The sequence below is a fragment of the Coregonus lavaretus genome (genome assembly GCF_964263955.1).
Source record: "Coregonus lavaretus genome assembly, chromosome: 15".
In the NCBI taxonomy this organism is placed as follows: Eukaryota; Metazoa; Chordata; class Actinopteri; order Salmoniformes; family Salmonidae; genus Coregonus; species Coregonus lavaretus.
Window position 1 is genome coordinate 21,624,639 of NC_140002.1, and position 22,825 is coordinate 21,647,463.

The window sequence follows — 22,825 nt, forward strand, 5'->3', positions numbered from 1 at the left end:
GGAAGTAACTGGGAGTTCTTTAAATATGATTGAGAGGAAATGAGTTGGCTGAAGGCTGCAGATCTCATAAATGCATCATGAACGCATAAGAGTTTCGCTATCTTCTGTACACAGCTTAGAACTGAGAATATCATTGACCCACACAACCCTAGTTTTCAGCTGTTTGACTTTCCTTGTAAGGTAAGGCATATGCTATCAATTTGAGTGTATTCTATTGACATAAGAACAAGAAAATGCTTCTTTGTTACCAAAATATTTTCTTCTAGCGTACTATGAAACTGTGCTGACCATAGAACATTATTGTAAAATAAATACAATAGGTGATATTGTTATTGTTTTATTATAGTGTTGATAAAATAACTCATACATTATATGAAAATAACCTACAGAGTCAAGCTGAGGTTTATTTTGTATGATAATTACTGTTGGTGATGGTAGTTTACACTGCAAGATAACAAATAAAGGACTAATTTATCATGTATGCTGAGATCTACTGTTAAAGTATAATAAATACAAATTTAACAACATCTTTTGATTGTGCATAAATAATCACTCTCTCTCGTCAAAAAATTATATTGCCCGAAAGTTATTTAAACACATTGTTCTATAAAAACGTATGCAGCTGTGAAAGGATCTTTTACATCAAACTCTGGTCACAGAGATAAGTGTGAATTAGTACCATTTACCAGCTATGTCTGTGGCAAACACAGTTCATGAGAAATTAAAAAACATAATTAATTATAGCTAAAATGTCAATTTAATATTATATGTCAATTATATAATGTCAATTATATGACAATTATATGTCAATGTCAATTTAGCATATATGTAAGGGTGCTCAGGATTGAGCTTGACTGTCAAAAAAGCTGAAGAATTAGAGATGTCACAACAAGTTATGTAAAAATCGAATCACTTTTTGCCTTACACCTTTAATGTAGTACAATTGTCTGCTCATATACAGTGCAGGCTAAAATAACCAGATGACTTGGTCAGCTCAGAAAAGGGGAAGTGACATGCCATGGAGACTCAGAACAAAACTTGCATGTTCAAAGTCCCGCTCATGTTTCCAATAAAGCAGAACTGTACTGAAAAGTAGAAATGCAGAACAACATTGATTCCATTTCTATGGAATCTCAAGTTCATAATCAGTTACTTACATGTATATTTTGGCTCTTGTGCGCAGTGGACTAGATCACAAATGGCACCTTTACGAGAATTCTTGCTGTGGGTGGTTCTTGGAATGATTTTTGTATCCTTGGTAATAGGCCTCATCTTTGTCCTTATCAACAAGTGTATCTCCAAGAAAGGTATGTATTTTCAATGATGCTATTACACTGAACAAAAATATAAATCCAACATGTAAAGTGTTGGTCGCATGTTTCATGAGCTGAAATAAAAGATCCCAGAAATGTTCCATACACACAAAAAGCTTATTTCTCTCAAATGTTGTGCACAAATTTGTTTACATCCCTGTTAGTGAGCATTTCTCCTTTGCCAAGATAATCCATCCACCTGACAGGTGTGGGATATCAAGAAGCTGATTAAACAGCATGATCATTACACAGGTGCACCTTGTGCTGTGGACAATAAAAGGCTACTCTAAAATGTGCAGTTTTCTCACACAACACAATCCACATATGTCTCAAGTCTTGAGGGAGAGTGCAATTGGCATGCTGACTGCAGGAATGTCCACCAGAGCTGTTGCCAATAATTGAATATTCATTTCTCTACCATAAGCCTCCTCCAATGTCATTTTAGAGAATTTGGCAGTACGTCCAACCGGCCTCACAACCGCAGACCACATGTAACCACGCCAGCCTGGGACCTTCACATCCGGCTTCTTCACCTGCGTGATCGTCTGAGACCAGCCACCTGGACATCTGATGAAACTGTGGGTTTGCACAACTGAAGAATTTCTGCACAAACTGTCAGAAATCGTCTTAGGGAAGCTCATCTGCGTGCTTGTCATCCTCATCAGGGTCTTGACCTGACTGCAGTTCGGTGTCATAACCAACTTCAGTGGGCAAATGCTCACCTTCAATGCCCACTGGCACGCTGGAGAGGTGTGCTCTTCACGGATGAATGCCGGTTTCAGCTGTACCAGGCAGATGGTAGACAGCGTGTATGGCGCCATGTGGGCGAGCTGTTTTCTGATGTCAGCGTTGTGAACAGAGTACCCCATAGTGGCGGTGGGGTTATGGTATGGGCAGGCATAAGCTACGGACAATGAACACAATTGCATTTTATCTATGGCAATTTGAATGCACAGAGATACCGTGATGAGATCCTGAGGCCCATTGTCGTGCCATTCAACCACTGCCATCACCTCATGTTTCAGCATGATAATGCACGGCCCAATGTAGCAAGGATCTGTACACAATTCCTTGAAGCTGAAAATGTCCCAGTTCTTCCATGGCCTGCATACTCACTAGACATGTCACCCATTGAGCATGCTTGGGATGCTCTGGATCGATGTGTACAACAGCGTGCTCCAGTTACCGCCAATATCCAGCAACTTCGCACAGCCATTGGAGAGGAGTGAGACAACATTCCACAATCAACAACCTGATCAACTCTATGCGAAGGAGATGTGTCACGCTGCATGAGGCAAATGGTGGTCACACCAGATACTGACTGGTTTTCTGATCCACGCCCCTACCTTTTCTTTAAGGTATCTGTGACCAACAGATGCATATCTGTATTCCCAGTCATGTGAAATCCATAGATTAGGGCCTAATGAATTTTTTTCAATTGACTGATTTCCTCATATGAACTGTAACTCATTAAAATCTTGAAATTGTTGCGTTTATATTTTTGTTCAGTGTACATCACTAGAAGCACTATTGTGAGCATTTCAGGTCCATTTTCATCACTACTTATGATATGAACATTATTTTTCAAAGTATGTGCACATCTATCTTATATTTTTTACAGCTGCTGAACAATCCAATACAAATACACCAAGTCACACAATGCCTGAGTGTTATGCCCGGTAAGTCACTTGCACTATTCCGTTTTCAGCTTATGTAGATGTAACCTACATTTGTATTGACATTATATAGAGATTGATTTTGTTGTTCATTACCCCAATTAATACCACAATTTTTGTCCTCTATTCCCCGCAAACTTTTGAATCGATATAGGGCCATTTGTTTTAGGCATTCTCAGTAGTCTGGGGGAGGGAGAGGGGGCTTGTCAAAAGTATTTTCCAAGGTGGACACCTAATTTCTAGGGTTTCTCCTAATGGTTTCTTCCTTATCCAGGAGCAGCAAATATCATCCCAAAGATCTGGAGGATGATTTGCCTCCTTTACCACCCAGGACTCAGTTTCTCACATCCTGCCCCGGTAAACATCAGGTTTCATGGGATGAGCCTTGAAATGCAATCATGAGCACACAATGGGAGTACTATTACACAAGGATAAAGCTGTTGTGTTATAACATTCACAATAGGAACCTTTAAGCCCACAGTAAGAAAACACTTTTTGGGCACCTGTACAATGTCAACCTCAACTGTCAATAATGTGTGTGTCTTTGCTTTCCAGAGACCGAAAGCTATGAGAACCTTGCAGACCTACCCTACAATGTGAAAGTAGATAACAAGGCCCCTCCTCCGCCGTACAATCACACAGAGACAGTGGTGTGTCAGGACGTGTGCCATGACTGTGACAGCATCTCAGAGGACTATGATGACATCGTAGCAGACTTTCAGAGTGAGGAGGACTATGATGATGTGGGATAAGGCCAGAGGCAACAGAGACTATACTAGACACTGTCGATATGAACTATCTTTTTCAAAGTATGTGCACATTGTATCAACAACTATCATCTTTTTTTTACAGCTGCTGAACAAAACAATACAAATACACCAAGTCACACAATGCCTGAGTGTTATGCCCAGTAAGTGTCTTGCACTATTCAGTTGATGTAACTTACATTTCAATGGGAATTTATAGAGATTGATTTTGTTGACTCATCATTCATTACCACAATTAAAACCACAATTTTGGTCCTCTATTCCCCTCAAACTTTTTAATCAATATAGGGCCCTTTGTTTTAGGGATTCTCAATAGTCGGGGGGAGGGGGCTTGTCAAAAGTATTTTGCAAGGTGAGCATAACATTTCTCAGGTTTCTCCCAATGGTTTCTCCCTTATCCAGGAGCAGCAAATATCATCCCAAAGATCTGGAGGATGATTTGCCTCCTTTACCACCCATGACTCAGTTTCTCACATCCTGCCCCAGTAAGCATCAGGTTTCATGGGATGAGCCTTGAAATGCAATCATGAGCACACAATGGGAGTACTATTACACAAGGATAAAGCTGTTGTGTTATAACATTCACAATAGGAACCTTTAAGCCCACAGTAAGAAAACACTTTTTGGGCACCTGTACAATGTCAGCCTCAACTGTCAATAATGTGTGTGTCTTTGCTTTCCAGAGCCCGAAAGCTATGAGAACCTTGCAGACCTACCCTACAATGTGAAAGTAGATAACAAGGCCCCTCCTCCGCCGTACAATCACACAGAGACAGTGGTGTGTCAGGACGTGTGCCATGACCGTGACAGCATCTCAGAGGACTATGATGACATCGTAGCAGACTTTCAGAGTGAGGAGGACTATGATGATGTGGGATAAGGCCAGAGGCAACATAGCCTATATTAAAGACACAGTGGTGGCACAATGTCCTTCTAGACAAAAATAATGTTCTGTACAACTATGACTATCCTCATCTTCAGCTGATACAGCTTTAATGTTTACTAATTTATTTGGTAATACCTTACTCCACAGTCCTCTGCCAACTGGTATAGCTGCCTGGTATTTACCAAGATATCTTGTAACAATGTGTACTTTCTTACAACCATGAATTCAACACAATTTAGTTGCATTTCAGGGTATACTTTGTAATTGAAACTCTTATGCTGTAGTTAGAAGGTATAGAAAAAAAGAGAAGCTGTGTAGTTTCAATATGAATATTGACCAAAGAGTATAAAATGTACACAATCTATATTTGGGGTTCTGACAGTTGAACTAAGCTCATGAGGGATTTCTAAGTTATATTCTTCAAGAATCAATTAGTATATAAAGTCCTAAAATGGGTGTACCAATTGCAGGTTGCTCCTTTGAACTAAAGTTTTATGAAACCTTCATAAAGGAGAGTTGAACCGATAAAAACTGTAAAGGGTTTCCAACAGATCGGATATAGTTTAAGAATAGAAAAGGGTGAAATGGTGACCTGTCCACCAGTGACAAACCTTTTTTTGCAACAGTAAAGATTAGATCCTCTGTTTTTTTCCATAATCAATAACCCATCTACTAAAAGGCTGTAGACATTCCAAAATCTGTATTGATTAAAATGTGATTCATGTGATCTATAAGCGTTGCCATGAAGGTCAAGAACTGCAAAAATGTGAAGAAGTCTATATTATATAACAAACTCTTATATGCTGTAGTAGGTATCTAGTTTCAATTTCAATATTGAACATGGGGAACTTTTTTTTAATTGATTTTTTGCAGGGGTTACAAAATGGCTAGTCTCCTTTGTCATCTGTGTGTCGAGCCTAGAAGCCTGGCATGCGACACTAAATGGTCGGTCAACATTACGCTCCCTTCCATACACTGCAATGTCTTCTACCAGAGGGCGGCATTATTACAAAGCGTGAATAACGTATGCTGTTTGATTTGTTTGCAGTTACAGTAATAATTGTTTCTACACTTGCAATAAACACGTGTGCTTTTATTCAATATGTAAATTATGCAAGAGTTCTCACAATGTTGATGCCTAGTGCATCCAAGCACTCTTTTGGGACTGAAATGAAATTAATAAAAAATCAAATATGGAACTCCTTACAAAAAACGGACAAAGAAAATATCTCCAGCAATTTCTACATTTGCCACACGTTTTTTTAAATGTTTTTAAAAAGTAAAATGGAAAAAACACTCAAGATTTGAATTCATTCAGATTTTATCCTCTGTTTCATGTATTGACAATATTGTTGAGCCTATTTTTCCCCCCCAGAGATAAAGCCAAACGTCAACACAGCCAAAGGTTTGCCATTAAAAGTCCATTGCTGTTGTTACGTCCTCATGTGGTCTTAAAGTGACAGTCTGGTTTATACAACAGTTTGAGGGAGATGTAAGCCACACACCAATCTCAGAAAAGCTCTGGTTGGAGATTGGCATTCTCCATCCAGAACTAGAGAAATAAGTTGAGAAAAAAAGACCAAGTTTATCCCTCTGTCTCTCTGAGGGAATGTCCTTATAAAGTGATCCTGTGGTGGGGGGCTAGGTTAACCCCCGAGGCGCTGTCCCTCTCCCCAGGCGAATCCCCCTGGACGCTCCTCAGGAAGGGGGTTGTAGTTGGCATCTTCCTCTGGAGTGTCAAACAGCATCTTACTGTGGGAGAGACAAAATAACAGAGACAGGTGAAGGATTACATATACAAACCAAAACAAGGTACAATATGCTTAAGATGCTATTAATAATACAGTGCCTTCAGAAAGTATTCACACCCCTTGACTTTTTCAAAATTTTGTTGTGTTACAAAGTGGGATTACATTGAATTGTCATTTTTTTGTCAACCATCTACACAAAATTACAGAAGAGTATTAGGGCCAAGTGAAGAGAAAAAAATAGATAAACAGCACTGGTGGTACTTGGATTATTTTTTTTTGTTGCATGAATGTACTTTAAAAAAGTGCCAATATTTCAAGAATAACATAAATAACATTTAGTGAATAAAGTGGCAATATTTCGAGAATAAACAAAATATATTTTAGAATAAAGTCAACATTGAGAATAAAGTTGGTTATATTTCAAGATGAATGTAGGGGATTTGGTTAAGTCATGTCTCCCTGGCTCCCTGTTGTTGTGCGCACCACCATTGAAATGCCGAGTTAGATGACCTGGTGAAACTATACTTTAGAATTGGCTTTAGTAAGATGGAAATCTTTGCTCTTTTAGCACATAAAGGCCATATTATTATAAGTATTAGGACCTGGAAAAGGTTGTGCCACAGATTATTTTCAGAAGGAGGAACCGTAGTTACGTAATTTACATAGGTAGAGACGGGCGGGTTGTGTGTGTGTGTGTGTGTGTGTGGACGGTAAAAATAAACAAAAACAAATGGCCGTCAATCTAATGATCTAATACACTCGTTCAAACAGGCGTCACTGCGCATTCACGCTTATCAATCTAATTATCGAATAACTCGCACGCACACACCAACTTTCCCCCTGGCCATTTCAGACTATAGGCATACACTCTTCTAACGACCATGCTCCGTTATGATCACAAAATAAACACTTTTTGGCACGGTCACTGAATGCGAAGAGAACTGGGGTTGAGTCCCGGTCAGTCTGCCCTCCAAACTACAACATTCTGCTGCATAGCCTAGGCGAACACTTTGCAAAAAATCTGTGCATAATGGCAACTATTAACGACCTTATCCATGGTGCTTTACGAATAGTAGGATTTCCCCCTTATGGCAACTATCCTTCTAACGACTATAGGCGAGTAGGCTACGTGAGCACACCCAATAAAACAAATTATCATGGGATCCTGGAGACCGGGGGCTATGCGTGTGTGTGTCCCATGTCAAGCTGCTCTCCAAATTCGCTACAACACCGCTATTTTGTAGCCCATTATAGACCTATATCGGCCCACTAGATTGAGTACCCTAACCTGTAGGCTAATCGTACATTACAGTGGTCAAGTAAAATTAAATTATAGGCCTATCCAACGGCTGTGGGAGGACTGAACAATGAAGCAGGGGTTTTACGCAAGTGTCTGTGGGAGGAGAGGCAACTCAAGGACCACTCCTGCATGTGCAAACCAGCTAATCTGAGGTGCTGTTTGAATATATTCATGGATGCATTCTCCCTTTCTTGAAATAATCATTGATCTAAATATAAGCCTATTAGTTAAATGATAGCCTATATAGGCTATAAAGAAATAATCACTGATCTGACATGACTTGGTTGGTAGCCTAGCGTAATATCTCCTTTCACTATCCATCTATCGGTCTTCAAGGATGGGAGGAATGAAAGATGCATACAGTGGGGGGGAAAAGTATTTAGTCAGCCACCAATTGTGCAAGTTCTCCCACTTAAAAAGATGAGAGAGGCCTGTAATTTTCATCATAGGTACACGTCAACTATGACAGACAAATTGAGGAAAGAAAATCCAGAAAAACACATTGTAGGATTTTTTATGAATTTATTTGCAAATTATGGTGGAAAATAAGTATTTGGTCACCTACAAACAAGCAAGATTTCTGGCTCTCACAGACCTGTAACAACTTCTTTAAGAGGCTCCTCTGTCCTCCACTCGTTACCTGTATTAATGGCACCTGTTTGAACTTGTTATCAGTATAAAAGACACCTGTCCACAACCTCAAACAGTCACACTCCAAACTCCACTATGGCCAAGTCCAAAGAGCTGTCAAAGGACACCAGAAACAAAATTGTAGACCTGCACCAGGCTGGGAAGACTGAATCTGCAATAGGTAAGCAGCTTGGTTTGAAGAAATCAACTGTGGGAGCAATTATTAGGAAATGGAAGACATACAAGACCACTGATAATCTCCCTCGATCTGGGGCTCCACGCAAGATCTCACCCCGTGGGGTCAAAATGATCACAAGAACGGTGAGCAAAAATCCCAGAACCACACGGGGGGACCTAGTGAATGACCTGCAGAGAGCTGGGACCAAAGTAACAAAGCCTACCATCAGTAACACACTACGCCGCCAGGGACTCAAATCCTGCAGTACCAGACGTGTCCCCCTGCTTAAGCCAGTACATGTCCAGGCCCGTCTGAAGTTTGCTAGAGTGCATTTGGATGATCCAGAAGAGGATTGGGAGAATGTCATATGGTCAGATGAAACCAAAATATAACTTTTTGGTAAAAACTCAACTCGTCGTGTTTGGAGGACAAAGAATGCTGAGTTGCATCCAAAGAACACCATACCTACTGTGAACCATGGGGGTGGAAACATCATGCTTTGGGGCTGTTTTTCTGCAAAGGGACCAGGACGACTGATCCGTGTAAAGGAAAGAATGAATGGGGCCATGTATCGTGAGATTTTGAGTGAAAACCTCCTTCCATCAGCAAGGGCATTGAAGATGAAACGTGGCTGGGTCTTTCAGAATGACAATGATCCCAAACACACTGCCCGGGCAACGAAGGAGTGGCTTCGTAAGAAGCATTTCAAGGTCCTGGAGTGGCCTAGCCAGTCTCCAGATCTCAACCCCATAGAAAATCTTTGGAGGGAGTTGAAAGTCCACTGCTCTAGAGGAGATCTGCATGGAGGAATGGGCCAAAATACCAGCAACAGCGTGTGAAAACCTTGTGAAGACTTACAGAAAACGTTTGACCTGTGTCATTGCCAACAAAGGGTATATAACAAAGTATTGAGAAACTTTTGTTATTGACCAAATACTTATTTTCCACCATAATTTGCAAATGAATTCATTAAAAATCCTACAATGTGATTTTCTGGAATTTTTTTCCTCATTTTGTCTGTCATAGTTGACGTGTACCTATGATGAAAATTACAGGCCTCTCTCATCTTTTTAAGTGGGAGAACTTGCACAATTGGTGGCTGACTAAATACTTTTTTTCCCCCACTGTAGGTTATCCCAAAACAGGAACATCGTCTCCGTTATAGGCTATTTGTCTCAGTTATAAAGCTAACTTGGCTACCCCACTTGTTCACCTTAGAGGCTAGACCTGTTGGCTGTATGGTTATAATAACGGAACGTAAAATTACTGTCTCAGATGGGACTTTACTCAAACCCCTGCCCCGTGGCAAGGTCCATGACAGGGGTATGGGGGCAGCCCTTGAGCCCGACAGGACGCGCAATTCTTCTCCACGCAATCCGTGACCTACATTCACAAGATAATGGGCATACGAGGCTACTTCATTGTAAGTGTAGCCTACATAAAACACCATGCATGGCATTACGCACAAATGTGTAAGTTAAACTTTCGTTTCGACATATAGGCTGCTGGCCTAGTTGTTACTCTCTAAAATGGTGATGGCATACGAAGGGGATTGAGGATAACATTGTAGCAAATTCGAAGGGCACCATGTCTGCACGCAACTCCAGGTCTCTTCGCAGTCTGACAACGCACCATGGCCGTTAGAATTGTATTGCTTTGAGGATACTGTGTGTGTTTGTGTGACACCTGTTTGAACGAGTGTATTCGACCCCCCGACCCCACACAACTCACCTGTCTCTAACCATGTATGTAACCACACGGACTTGGATGAAATACCTCATCCAAGTCTGTGTGGTTCCTCCTTATGAAAATAATCTGTGGCACAACCTCTTACATGTCCTAATAGGCCTACTTATAATATGGTTAATATGTGCTAAAAGAGAAAGGATTTCCTTGTTACTAAAGCCAATTCTAAAGTATAGTTTCACCAGGTCATCTAACTGCAGGCATTTCAATGGTGGCACGCACAGCAACATGGAGCCAGGGAGACATGCAGTTAACCAAATTCCCAACTATAATCTTGAAATATAACTGACTTTCTCAACATTTACTTTATTCTCAATTAAATTTAGAGACTTTATTCTTGAAATATTGGCACTTTTTAAAAAGTATTATTGTGCCAAAAATATATAATACAAGCCCTAATACTCGTCCATACAAAAAAAGTATGTAATGTCAAAGTGGAAGAAAAAAACATTTGTGATGTTAGAATTTATGGAAAATAAAACACTAATATATCTTGATTAGATCAGTATTCAACCCGCTGAGTCAATACATGTTAGAATCACCTTTGGCAGCGATTACAGTTGTGAGTCTTTCTGGGTGAGTCTCTAAGAGCTTTGCGCACCTCGATTGTACAATATCTGCCCATTATTCTTTTCAAAATTCTTCAAGCTTGTTGTTGATCATTGCTAGACAGCCATTTTCAAATCTTTCCATAGATTTTCAAGCCGATTTAAGTCAAAAGTGTAACTAGGCCACTCAGGAACATTCAATGTCATCTTGGTAAGCAACTCCAGTATATATTTGGCCTTGTGTTTTAGGTTATTGTCCTGCTGAAAGGTGAATTTGTCTCCCAGTGTCTGTTGGAAAGCAGACTGAACCAAGTTTTTTTTGGATTTGGCCCGTACTTAGCTCTATTCCGTTTCTTTTTACCCAAAAAAACTACCTAGTCCTTGACGATGACAAAACATACCCATAACATGATGCAGCCACAACCATGCTTGAAAATATGAAGAGTGGTACTCAGTGATGTGTTGGATTTAACATAAAACACTTAGTATTCAGGACATAAAGTACATTTTTTGCAGTTTTACTTTATTGCCTTATTACAAACATAATTCATGTTTTGGAATGTGTTTATTCTGTACAGGTTTCCTTCTTTTCACTCTGTCATTTAGGTTAGTATTGTGGAGTAACTACAATGTTGTCAGTCATCTATCACAGCCACTAAACTCTGTAATTGTTTTAAAGTTACCATTGGCCGCATGGTGAAATCCCTGAGTTAGGAAGGGTGCCTGTATCTGTGTAGTGACTGGGTGTATTGATACACCATCCAAAGTGTAATTAATAACTTCCCATGCTCAAATATATATATATGTTTTACCCATCTACCAATAGGTGCCCTTCTTTGCAAAACATTGAATAACCTCATTGGTCTTTGTGGTTGAATCTGTGCTTGAAATTCATTGCTCGACTAAGGGACCTTGTATGTGTGTGGTACAGAGATGGGGTAGTCATTTACAAATCATGTTAAACACTATTATTGTACACAGTGAGTCCATGCAACTTATTATGTGACTTGTTAAGCACATTTTACTCCTTCACTTATTTATGCTTGCCATAACAAAAGGGTTGAATACTTATTGAATCAAGACATTTCAGATTTTCATTTTTAATTAATTTGTAAACATTTCTAAAAACACAATTTCCACTTTGACATTATGGGGTATTTTGAAAACAGGTTTTTAGAAATGTTTGCTAATTAATAAAAAATAAAACAGAAACACCTTCTTTACATAAGTATTCAGACCCTTTGCTATGAGACTCGAAATTGAGCTCAGGTGCATCCTGTTTCCAGTGATCATCCTTGAGATGTTTCTACAACTTGATTGGAGTCCACCTGTGGTAAATTCAATTGATTGGACATGATTTGGAAAGGCACACACCGGTCTACATAAGGTCACACATTTGACAGTGCATGTCAGAGCAAAAACTAAGCAATGAGGTCGAAGGAATTGTCCATAGAGCTCCGAGACAGGATTGTGTCAAGGCACAGATCTGGGGAAGGGTACCAAAAAATGTCTGCAGCATTGAAGGTCCCCAAGAACACAGTGGCCTCCATCATTCTTAAATGGAAGGAGTTTGGAACCACCAAGACTCTTCCTAGAGCTGGCCGCCTGGCCAAACTGAGCAATCGGGGGAGAAGGGCCCTGGTCAGGGAGGTGACCAAGAACCCGATGGCCACTCTGACAGAGCTCCAGAGTTCCTCTGTGGAGATGGGAGAACCTTCCAGAAGGACAACCATCTCTGCAGCACTCCACCAATCAGGCCTTTATGGTAGTGGCCAGACGGAAGCCACTCCTCAGTAAAAGGAACATGACAGCCCGCTTGGACTTTGCCTAAAGGACTCTCAGACCAAGATAAACAAGATTCTCTGGTCTGATGAAACCCAGATTTAACTCTTTGCCTGAATGCCAAGCGTCACGTCTGGAGGAAACCTGGCACCATCCCTACGGTCAGCGGCAGGGACTGGGGGACTAGTCAGGATTGAGGGAAAGATGAACGGAGCAAAGTACAGAGAGAGATCCTTGATGAAAATCTGCTCCGGAGCACTCAGGACCTCAGACTGGGGTGAAGGTTCACCTTCCAACAGGACAACCACCCTAAGCACACAGCCAAGACAACGCAGGAGTGGTTTTGGGACAAGTCTCTGAATGTCATTGAGTGGCCCAGCCAGAGCCCAGACTTGAACCCGATCGAACATCTCTGGAGACCTGAAAATAGCTGTGCAGCGACGCTCCCCATCCAGCCTGACAGAGCTTGAGAGGATCTGCAGAGAAGAATGGAAGAAACTCCCCAAATACAGGTGTGCCAAGCTTGTAGTGTCATACCCAAGAAGACTCGAGGCTGTAAACGCTGCCAAAGATGCTTCAACAAAGTACTGAGTAAAGGATCTGAATAATTATGTAAATGTTATATTTCCATTTTTTATGTTTCGCAACAATTTCTAAAAACCTGTTTTTGCTTTGTCATTATGAAGGTAGTGTGTAGATTGATGAGGGGGAAAAACTATTTAATCAATTTTAGAATAAGGCTGTAACGTAACAAAACGTAGAAAAGGTCAAGGGGTCTGAATTCTTTTCGAATGCACTGTATGTTGCTCATTAGGGCTGGGAATTGCCAGGGACCTATATGATTTGTATTGCAATTCTCACGATTCTACATGTATTGCGATTCGATACTGCGATTTTATTGCGTTTTGATGTTCCAAACATTTTGCTCACCATGTCTACTGCAGAGAGAAGAGAGAGCATGAGAAATGAGTTTTGATCATTCATGGAAATAAAAGGGCAGAAAACATGTTGGCTCACTATTTAAAAAGAAGATTTTTTACAAATCGATACTTTGAGTCAAATTATAAATAATATATTGTCCAAAATAATATTGCGATATGTACCTATCGATTTTTTCCCCCATCACTATTGCTGATCTGATAAATGAATGGTATATTTCTACTTTTGGCTATTGATGTGCCTTTCCTTTTCTAGAATCATCATACCAATCAACAAACAACATTTTGGACAGCTTACCTTGAGAAGAACATGTCAAAACATTGGTTATTATAACATTGTTAATGTTGGCAATATCCATATTAGAATAATTATTGTTCACTCTGTATCATGCTTACTGCTATTTGTGTGTGCACCCGGTCTCTCCAGCAATATTACCATCTCTCAGCAGACTCATGGCCTAAACACTGCAGTTTCTATCATAAGACAATACATTCATTCTTGGACTGTACTAGAACCATAATCAACCTTATAAATGGCCAAACTTACAGAAAAAAGGGAGTCTTGAGCCATCTGCCACCACCTGGCTGGTTTGGGAACACATCCTCCAGAAAGAAGTACACATGACCCACAGCGATACCTTAGGGAAGGGGGCACATTGACCAGTTAATTCACTAGGGATGTGATGACATCAGTATCACAATGTTCTTTCCATGGCAAAAGTGAAAACACGAAGCAGATCAAACTCTTTGGTCGTTTAAAAAACTGCTGTATGTAAAATATTGTGTGCTATAGCTTGAAAAATAAATAAATGTGACTCTGGATGACAACATTAGGGCTGTTTTCCTAATGGAGTTAAATCAGTTTCGTGCTTTTTCCCTTGCCACGATACTCACGAGTATCACAATACTGGTATCGTCACGGCCCTACTAGTCCCCACTCCTCAATGGTCAATAAGGCAAAGCCCTTTTGGATCTTAAAGTCATTAATAACGTTGATGCATTACAGAAATGATTCATGGTGGTTAGGGTGACTGGTACCTAGTAAATCCACAATGATGGAGTTGCCCAGCAGCAGAGAGAATCCCATGAGCACCCAAGGGAGAAAGGGCGCCTGAAAGTTTAGCAGGCCAAAGAAGTTCATGCGAACGTTGGGGTTGCGCCTGCTCCACACGTACACCAGCATGATGGTGAAGGCTTGGCCCAAGAACACCAGACTCACAAAGGTGCCAAATATCTATGTGCTTACTAAGAAAAAAAAGTTATTGGTGGATTGAATTGGCATACAGTGGGTGTTTTGCAGTCCATAAACACAGTCAACAGAATTATTTGAGTTGATTTCCTCTTACTTAGGCTATGCTATTAACTGCAGCCAACCGGTTAATTCTCAGTATGACAACTAGTCTAAACACAGATGAAAGGAAATCAGGGGGCAAGGAGTGTGACTGTTTCAAGAGCTTCTCATAAGGGCACCTGTGGATAACATAGGCCTATATATTTCATGCACACACATACAGCATTGTACAACAGTAGGCCCTAGTAAGAGCTCAATCAGAAGCTTGCTAAGAATGTGACAAATACAGGTAGATAAAGTCTATGTGGTATTGAACATGTCTTGACTCCTGCAGTATCAAATAAGACCATGACAGTAACAGTATAATAAGGATACAGTCATCAGAAGGCCACCGAAGAGGAACATGAAGACAAAGTCAGCGGTGCGGCCCCTGAAAGAGCCCTCCTCCAGCATACGACAGTATCGGTACCTGGAAGCCAACGGTTAAGGAAATCTGGCAAGTGCAAAGCAAATATTTAGCCTATAATTAATTATGATTAGACAGTTGCATCATGATTACAAATGAATGAAACATGGCTAGTCTTCTTGTTCAAGACAAGTATTTTATGAGTAGCATAGTGCTTCCAATCAAAGGGGAAGAAAAAAATATGCAAAGATCAATTTCACAAGTAAACTCAGAGCAAGACATGTGCAGCGGAAAAAGGATACAAAAAAATCATATTGAAAAGGAAGTTGAAGCCAACTGGACCGAAAAATAGAAAGTTGGTAATGAGTCTCCATACCTACAAGACAGAACAGAGAAAATCAGTCAACCTTGCATCTCACATAGTTTAAAAACCTGCTACATTTACACAGCAGGCCTAAGATTAAAAACTCCTAATTGTTTTTCATACCTGATACAGTAGCTAAATGGCAGATGATTCCTTGTACTCACCTGATAATTCCTTAGTATTAAATCAGGATTGAAGTATAGTTGGAAAGGTGTGATGAGTTCTAATTGCTGAGGGTGAGCAAAAAAAACATCATTCAAATCATTAGTTCACCTGTTCTATCTGATGATAGACCTTTTGTCTGAAAATGCTCGTCAAGTCAACCATGAACCATCAATCTTGGAATTCTTGACATTATTTTTAATAGCAGCTAACAAACTGCAACTTTATGGTTAGTATGCTGAGGTTAACTAAGGTCAAAGGTAGCTACCAGTTTGTATGCCAGATATGTGATAACCATGTTTCCGTACTTGGCGTTACAGGAAAGCCCTATACAAAAAGCTGCCATAGATTTTTCTACTAACCTGTTGTCGGCGATACTTTCTTAGTTCTCGATTCGGTGAAAAATGTATCTTAGAAATGTCTGTCCAGTTGTAGGTGGCTCTACAAAAACTCAGAAAGATATTAAATCCAAGTTTTTCCACAGAGTGAGGAGATCCCTCGCCATTTTAGCTGCCAGTAGAAGTACAGTGGGGAAAAAAGTATTTAGTCAGCCACCAATTGTGCAAGTTCTCCCACTTAAAAAGATGAGAGGCCTGTAATTTTCATCATAGGTACACGTCAACTATGACAGACAAAATGAGGAAAAAAATTCCAGAAAATCACATTGTAGGATTTTTAATGAATTTATTTGCAAATTATGGTGGAAAATAAGTATTTGGTCAATAACAAAAGTTTCTCAATACTTTGTTATATACCCTTTGTTGGCAATGACACAGGTCAAACGTTTCCTGTAAGTCTTTACAAGGTTTTCACACACTGTTGCTGGTATTTTGGCCCATTCCTCCATGCAGATCTCCTCTAGAGCAGTGATGTTTTGGGGCTGTCGCTGGGCAACACGGACTTTCAACTCCCTCCAAAGATTTTCTATGGGGTTGAGATCTGGAGACTGGCTAGGCCACTCCAGGACCTTGAAATGCTTCTTACGAAGCCACTCCTTCGTTGCCCTGGCGGTGTGTTTGGGATCATTGTCATGCTGAAAGACCCAGCCACGTTTCATCTTCAATGCCCTTGCTGATGGAAGGAGGTTTTCACTCAAAATCTCACGATACATGGCCCCATTCATTCTTTCCTTTACACCAGAGGTGTCAAACGTCCGGCCCGCGGGCCGAATCCAGCCCGCAAACGGGTTTAATCCGGCCCGCGAGATGATAAAAAAATAAATAATAATAATAATATATATATATTAATAATTTTGTAAAGTACAAAAATGCGCTGCAATTTTTCAATAAAATAAACTGCTGTTCCAATTGCGTCCACTGGATGGCGCAATAGCAATTGTGTTAAGCAAGCAAACTGTTTATACCGGGGCAGAGCAAGTAGGTCAAGCACGTGCAGCCAATGAGCTACTTTGTTTTGCCCGCGATATTTATTACGGCTTCTACTTTTAACATTATGTGCTTTGGCACCCTCATTGCCCCAATATGTCTCTGTCAAAAAAGAGAAAAGTGGACGCAGAGTGCAGAGTGTTCCAAGAAAAATTGTCATCCTATTTATTCACGGAATTGAATGGGAAAGCTGTATGTTTGGTCTGTTCAGAGCATGTTGCAGTGCTGAAAGAATATAACCTTCGTCGCCACTATGTGAGTCTTCATGCCGACAAATATGACAACTTTCAAGGACAGCGGAGATGAGAGAAGGTGAATGAACTGTTGGCGGGTCTGAAGAAACAGCAGTCTGTGTTTACTCACAGCCGAGACATCAGTGACGCTGCAGTGAAAGCTAGCTACCTCATTGCTAATGAAATCGCAGTGGCTTCAAAACCATTTAGTGAGGGTGAATTTGTAAAAACATGCATGATGAAGGCAGCGGAGATTGTGTGCCCTGAAAAGCGGCAGGCTTTTGCAAATATCAGCCTGACAAGAAACACAGTTGCAGACAGGATTTCCGATCTTTCAGTGGATTTGGACAGCCAGTTGAAGCAAAAAGTAAAGTCATTTATTGCGTTTTCGGTTGCAATTGATGAAAGCACGGACATTACAGATGTTGCACAACTTGCCATTTTCATCCGCGGAGTTGATGACACATTGACCGTCACCGAGGAGTTCGTGGAGTTGGTGCCGATGACAGATACAACGACAGCAGCTGATATTTTTACCGCACTCGTCGGCACGCTGGACAGGGTCGGAGTGGACTGGTCCTGCGCTGTCAGCCTGGCTACAGATGGTGCGCCCTCAATGATCGGGAAAAAAGCAGGCGTTGTGACAAAGTTCAGAGAGAAAGTGCAATCTGCAAATGGAGGACGTGATTTTTTGACTTTTCACTATATTTTGCACCAGGAGGCTTTGTGTTGCAAGTCATTAAAGATGGATAACGTCATGAAGGTGGTCATCCAAACTGTTAATTTCATCCGATCCAGAAGCCTGAATCACCGTCAGTTTGACAGCCTTCTCAGAGAGAAAGACCACATCTATGGCCTGCCATACCACACTGAGGTAAGATGGTTAAGCCGAGGTGCTGTGTTGAGGCGTTTCTTTGATTTACGAGAAGAAATTGAACAGTTCACGGAAGAAAAGGGCAAACCAGTGTTAGAATTTCATTCCGCAGAATGGATGCAGGACCTTGCATTTATGGTGGATGTTACAGAGCACCTGAATAACTTGAACAAACAGCTGCAAGGGCGCAACAAAGTTGTCACGCAGTATTATGACAGCATACGTTCTTTCAAGTTGAAGCTGTCATTGTGGGAGACGCAACTTGCCGGTGGTGATGCAGCTCACTTCCCCTGTCTGAAAAATGTGTGCGCGACCCAACATGTGGCAGACATGAAGCGGTTCAAAGATAACGGGACTGTTACGGGAGTTTGAGCAACGCTTTCAGATTTATGTTTATATGATTTTATGTTGATGTGCTATTGTTTTTAATTGATTTTATTTTATTTGTATATTTAACCTATTCTTGACTCTGTGGTTCTTGCACTTGTTTGGGGAACAGGATTTCATTATTTTTATCTACATTTCTGCCTGAGAAATGACACCCTGATATAGTTCTGTGATCTGTGATATACTTCTGTTAATCACTGAGGCATTGTGTGTTTGTGTGTTCTTTTTCTTTAGAATTTTCAAATAAACTTGACGTGTTTTATGATTAATAGTGATGTTGTGCTTGTACTATTTTGGACACACTGTCCTCAGGCTCCAGCTTTATGTTGTATGTTGATCGTATTAAAACAAAGAAAACAATCTGAAGTTGCTGTTTTTAAGTTATATATATATACCATGATTTTTCTGGTCCGGCCCACTTGGGAATAGATTTTCCTCCATGTGGCCCCTGAGCGAAAATGAGTTTGACACCCCTGCTTTAGACGGATCAGTCGTCCTGGTCCCTTTGCAGAAAAACAGCCCCAAAGCATGATGTTTCCACCCCCATGCTTCACAGTAGGTATGGTGTTCTTTGGATGCAACTCAGCATTCTTTGTCCTCCAAACACGACGAGTTGAGTTTTTACCAAAAAGTTATATTTTCATTTCATCTGACCATATGACATTCTCCCAATCCTCTTCTGGATCATCCAAATGCAAACTTCAGATGGGCCTGGACATGTACTGGCTTAAGCAGGGGGACACGTCTGGCACTGCAGGATTTGAGTCCCTGGCGGCGTAGTGTGTTACTGATGGTAGGCTTTGTTACTTTGGTCCCAGCTCTCTGCAGGTCATTCACTAGGTCCCCCCGTGTGGTTCTGGGATTTTTGCTCACCGTTCTTGTGATCATTTTGACCCCACGGGGTGAGATCTTGCGTGGAGCCCCAGATCGAGGGAGATTATCAGTGGTCTTGTATGTCTTCCATTTCCTAATAATTGCTCCCACAGTTGATTTCTTCAAACCAAGCTGCTTACCTATTGCAGATTCAGCCTTCCCAGCCTGGTGCAGGTCTACAATTTTGTTTCTGGTGTCCTTTGACAGCTCTTTGGTCTTGGCCATAGTGGAGTTTGGAGTGTGACTGTTTGAGGTTGTGGACAGGTGTCTTTTATACTGATAACAAGTTCAAACAGGTGCCATTAATACAGGTAACGAGTGGAGGACAGAGGAGCCTCTTAAAGAAGAAGTTACAGGTCTGTGAGAGCCAGAAATCTTGCTTGTTTGTAGGTGACCAAATACTTATTTTCCACCATAATTAGCAAATAAATTCATAAAAAATTCTACAATGTGATTTTCTGGAATTTTATTTCTCAATTTGTCTGTCATAGTTGACGTGTACCTATGATGAAAATTACAGGCCTCTCTCATCTTTTTAAGTGGGAGAACTTGCACAATTGGTGGCTGACTAAATACTTTTTTCCCCCACTGTAGATGACAGCGCGCCACACAGTGCGACCAAAACAAAGATTTCCACACATTCAAGAGGCATTTCTCACCCGGTACAAAACATGGATTTAATATCTTTAAGTTTTCGCAGATTTTTATAGAACCACATGCACGCTGACATTTCTAAGATACTTTTTTCACCGAATCGAGAATGAAGAAAGTAAATTGCCAAGAACAGGGTAGTTGAAAAATCTATAGTGGCGTTTTGTATAGTAGTGCCCTATACAATCTGTGTTGCGGAGAAGGTGGACAGAATTACGGAATCCAAACATTAAAACGGAATTCAACAATATTTTATTTTTTTGCTATTGAATTTAGTAGGAAATCAACTAGACGTATTGAACTTATTAGAAAATGCATTAACTTGCCCAAGTTAATCATAAGACAAGAACAAAATGGCTTGTAAATAAGCATTTCACGGTAAGGTCTACACGTTGTATTCGGCGCATGTGACAAAATAAAAATTGATTTGATATGCATCAGTGATTCATATTTTCGGCACAGGAATGCCCTTGTCTGTGTGTGTGTGTGGTGCGCGCGTATGTCTACACTTTGTGTAGCAGTTAGCGATGATGCTTATGATAACCTTCTGGTAGAGATGGAAAGGCTTTCCCAAAAACCTTCAATTAAATGTTAACTACAAAGTAGCCTATGCCTTCCTGGCAGAATGATACCATGATGATTTGCATCAATCCAGTGGCCATTTGTTTTGCAAACTCCGCAATTACAATAGCCAGCAGATTCCGATTCTGCTGTTACATTTGTTTATATGGAGCTGCACTGGGGTCAGAACGCCAACTTGGTTAGATTATGACACCGCGGAGCAGGCGCAAGATATAGGTCAGAAAACATCTCAAATGCAGCGATGGGATATGCCACTGTACTCCAAATTTTACCTTTATCCAAACTGATACATTGAGAAGATTGAAATACTGCTAGTTTTCCCACAAAAATGCCCTTTTCATCCTCATGCTAGCTAGCAGTAGCCACTGCAGCCATTTTGGAATGGAAGTGTCAGCCCATCAGCTCCTTTGTTGTTCAACGAGACGTTTTCAAACCCATATCTTGCGCCGGCTCCGTGGTGTCTTAATCTAACCATGATAGCGCTTCGACCGCAGTGCAGCTCAGTTAAAGGGTAACTACACCAAAAACTCTATTAATTTTATTTTCCCAGACTTCAAAAGTGGCCTCCTGATGTGGTTTAAGCATTGTTGTGGACTTAGAAAAACAAAATAGGATGTTCTATTTAAAGAAAGTGTGATTTTGAGAGCGAAAACTGAATCAGGCAAAGAAAATTCAAGGATTTTATAGGTCCCTAGTATAGGGCTTTCCTGTAACGCACTGTATGGAAACATAGCTATCACATATCTGGCGTACAACCTGGTAGCTAGGTAAAAGGTAGCCCAATAACAGGGATTTTTTTGCCATTGAAATCCTTGGGCGGGCCAAAAGTGTTTAAAAAAAACATTGTATTATTAAATAAATTATGTTAATGTATTTTGGGGATGGAAAAACACTTTCAGTGTTACTTAAACCAGATATAAAGTATGTAGAAAATATAATGGACCTACAGTGCATTCAGAAAGTATTCAGATCCCTTCAGAGAGTAATAGCAGGCACAGGTACAGTACTCCATTTATCCAGTCAAGTTCAGGGAGGTCACAAGTCACCTAAGTATCATACTACAGAGAAGGAGTAATAATAATAATAATATCTCAGATCATTGTCTAACATGCAGTGCATTCGGAAAGTATTCAGACCTCTTCCCCTTTCCACACTGTTACGTTACAGCCTTATTCTAAAATGGATTCAAAATAAAATAAAAACTGAAAAACCTTATTTACATAAGTATTCAGACCCTTTGCTATGAGACTCGAAATTGAGCTCAGGTGCATCCTGTTTCCATTGATCATCCCTGAGATGTATCTACAACTTGATTGGAGTCCACCTGTGGTAAATTCAATTGATTGGACATGATTTGGAAAGACACACACCTGTCTATATAAGGTCCCACAGTTGACAGTGCATGTCAGAGCAAAAACCTAGCCATGAGGTTGAAGGAATTGTCCATAGAGCTCCGAGACAGGATTATGTCGAGGCACAGTCTGGGGAAGGGTACCAACAAATTTCTGCAGCATTGAAGGTCCCGAAGAACACAGTGGCCTCCATCATTCTTAAATGGAAGAAGTTTGGAACCACTAAGACTCTTCCTAGAGCTGGCCACCCGGCCAAACTGAGTAATCGGGGGAGAAGGGCCTTGGTCAGGGAGGTGACTAAGAACCCAACGGTCACTCTGACAGAGCTCCAGAGTTCCTCTGTGGAGATCAGAGAACCTTACAGAAGGACAACCATCTCTGCAGCACTCCACCAATCAGGCCTTTATGGTAGTGGCCAGACGGAAGCCACTCCTCAGTAAAAGGCACATGACAGCCTGCTTGGAGCTTGCCAAAAGGCACCTAAAGGTCTCTCAGACCATGAGAAACAAGATTCTCTGATGAAACCAAGATTGAACTGTTTGGCCTAAATGCCAAGCATCACGCCTGGAGGAAACGTGGCACCATCCCTACGGTGAAGCATGGTGGTGGCAGCATCATGCTGTGGGGATGTTTTTCAGCGGCAGGGACTGGGAGACTAGTCAGGATTGAGGGAAAAATGAACGGAGCAAAGTACAGAGAGATCCTTGACGAAAACCTGCTCCAGAGCGCTCAGGACCTCAGACTGGGGTG

General features: G+C 40.9%; 2 protein-coding genes across 5 annotated transcripts in view; one reads left to right on the top strand and one right to left on the bottom strand.

Moving 5' to 3' along the window:
- The first annotated feature begins 46 nt into the window (after window positions 1–46).
- LOC311142954 (uncharacterized protein) lies at window positions 47–4,640 on the top strand. Of its 2 annotated transcripts, none has more exons than XM_084178722.1 (8): window positions 47–180; window positions 1,184–1,307; window positions 2,935–2,992; window positions 3,264–3,346; window positions 3,545–3,712; window positions 3,842–3,899; window positions 4,159–4,241; window positions 4,440–4,640. In XM_084178722.1, exons 2-8 carry the CDS (start codon window positions 1,199–1,201, stop codon window positions 4,634–4,636), a joined length of 756 nt encoding a protein of 251 aa, XP_084034848.1. In that variant the 5' UTR covers window positions 47–180; window positions 1,184–1,198; the 3' UTR covers window positions 4,637–4,640. The 2 variants fall into 2 exon arrangements, with proteins under 2 accessions (XP_084034848.1, XP_084034847.1); XM_084178721.1 differs by having other exon boundaries at window positions 145–175; window positions 4,129–4,241.
- Window positions 4,641–4,712: 72 nt separating this feature from the next.
- Window positions 4,713–22,825, bottom strand: part of LOC311142955 (derlin-2) — a 37,634-nt gene continuing 19,521 nt past the window's right edge. For all 3 annotated transcript variants that reach the window (XM_084178725.1, XM_084178723.1, XM_084178724.1), the window contains 6 exons: window positions 15,741–15,806; window positions 15,515–15,588; window positions 15,182–15,275; window positions 14,554–14,749; window positions 14,063–14,153; window positions 4,713–6,394 (listed from right to left, as the gene is read on the bottom strand). In XM_084178725.1, coding sequence (XP_084034851.1) covers window positions 6,289–6,394; window positions 14,063–14,153; window positions 14,554–14,749; window positions 15,182–15,275; window positions 15,515–15,588; window positions 15,741–15,806 — 627 coding nt within the window. In that variant the 3' untranslated portion in view covers window positions 4,713–6,288. The remainder of the gene's footprint in view (window positions 6,395–14,062; window positions 14,154–14,553; window positions 14,750–15,181; window positions 15,276–15,514; window positions 15,589–15,740; window positions 15,807–22,825) is intronic.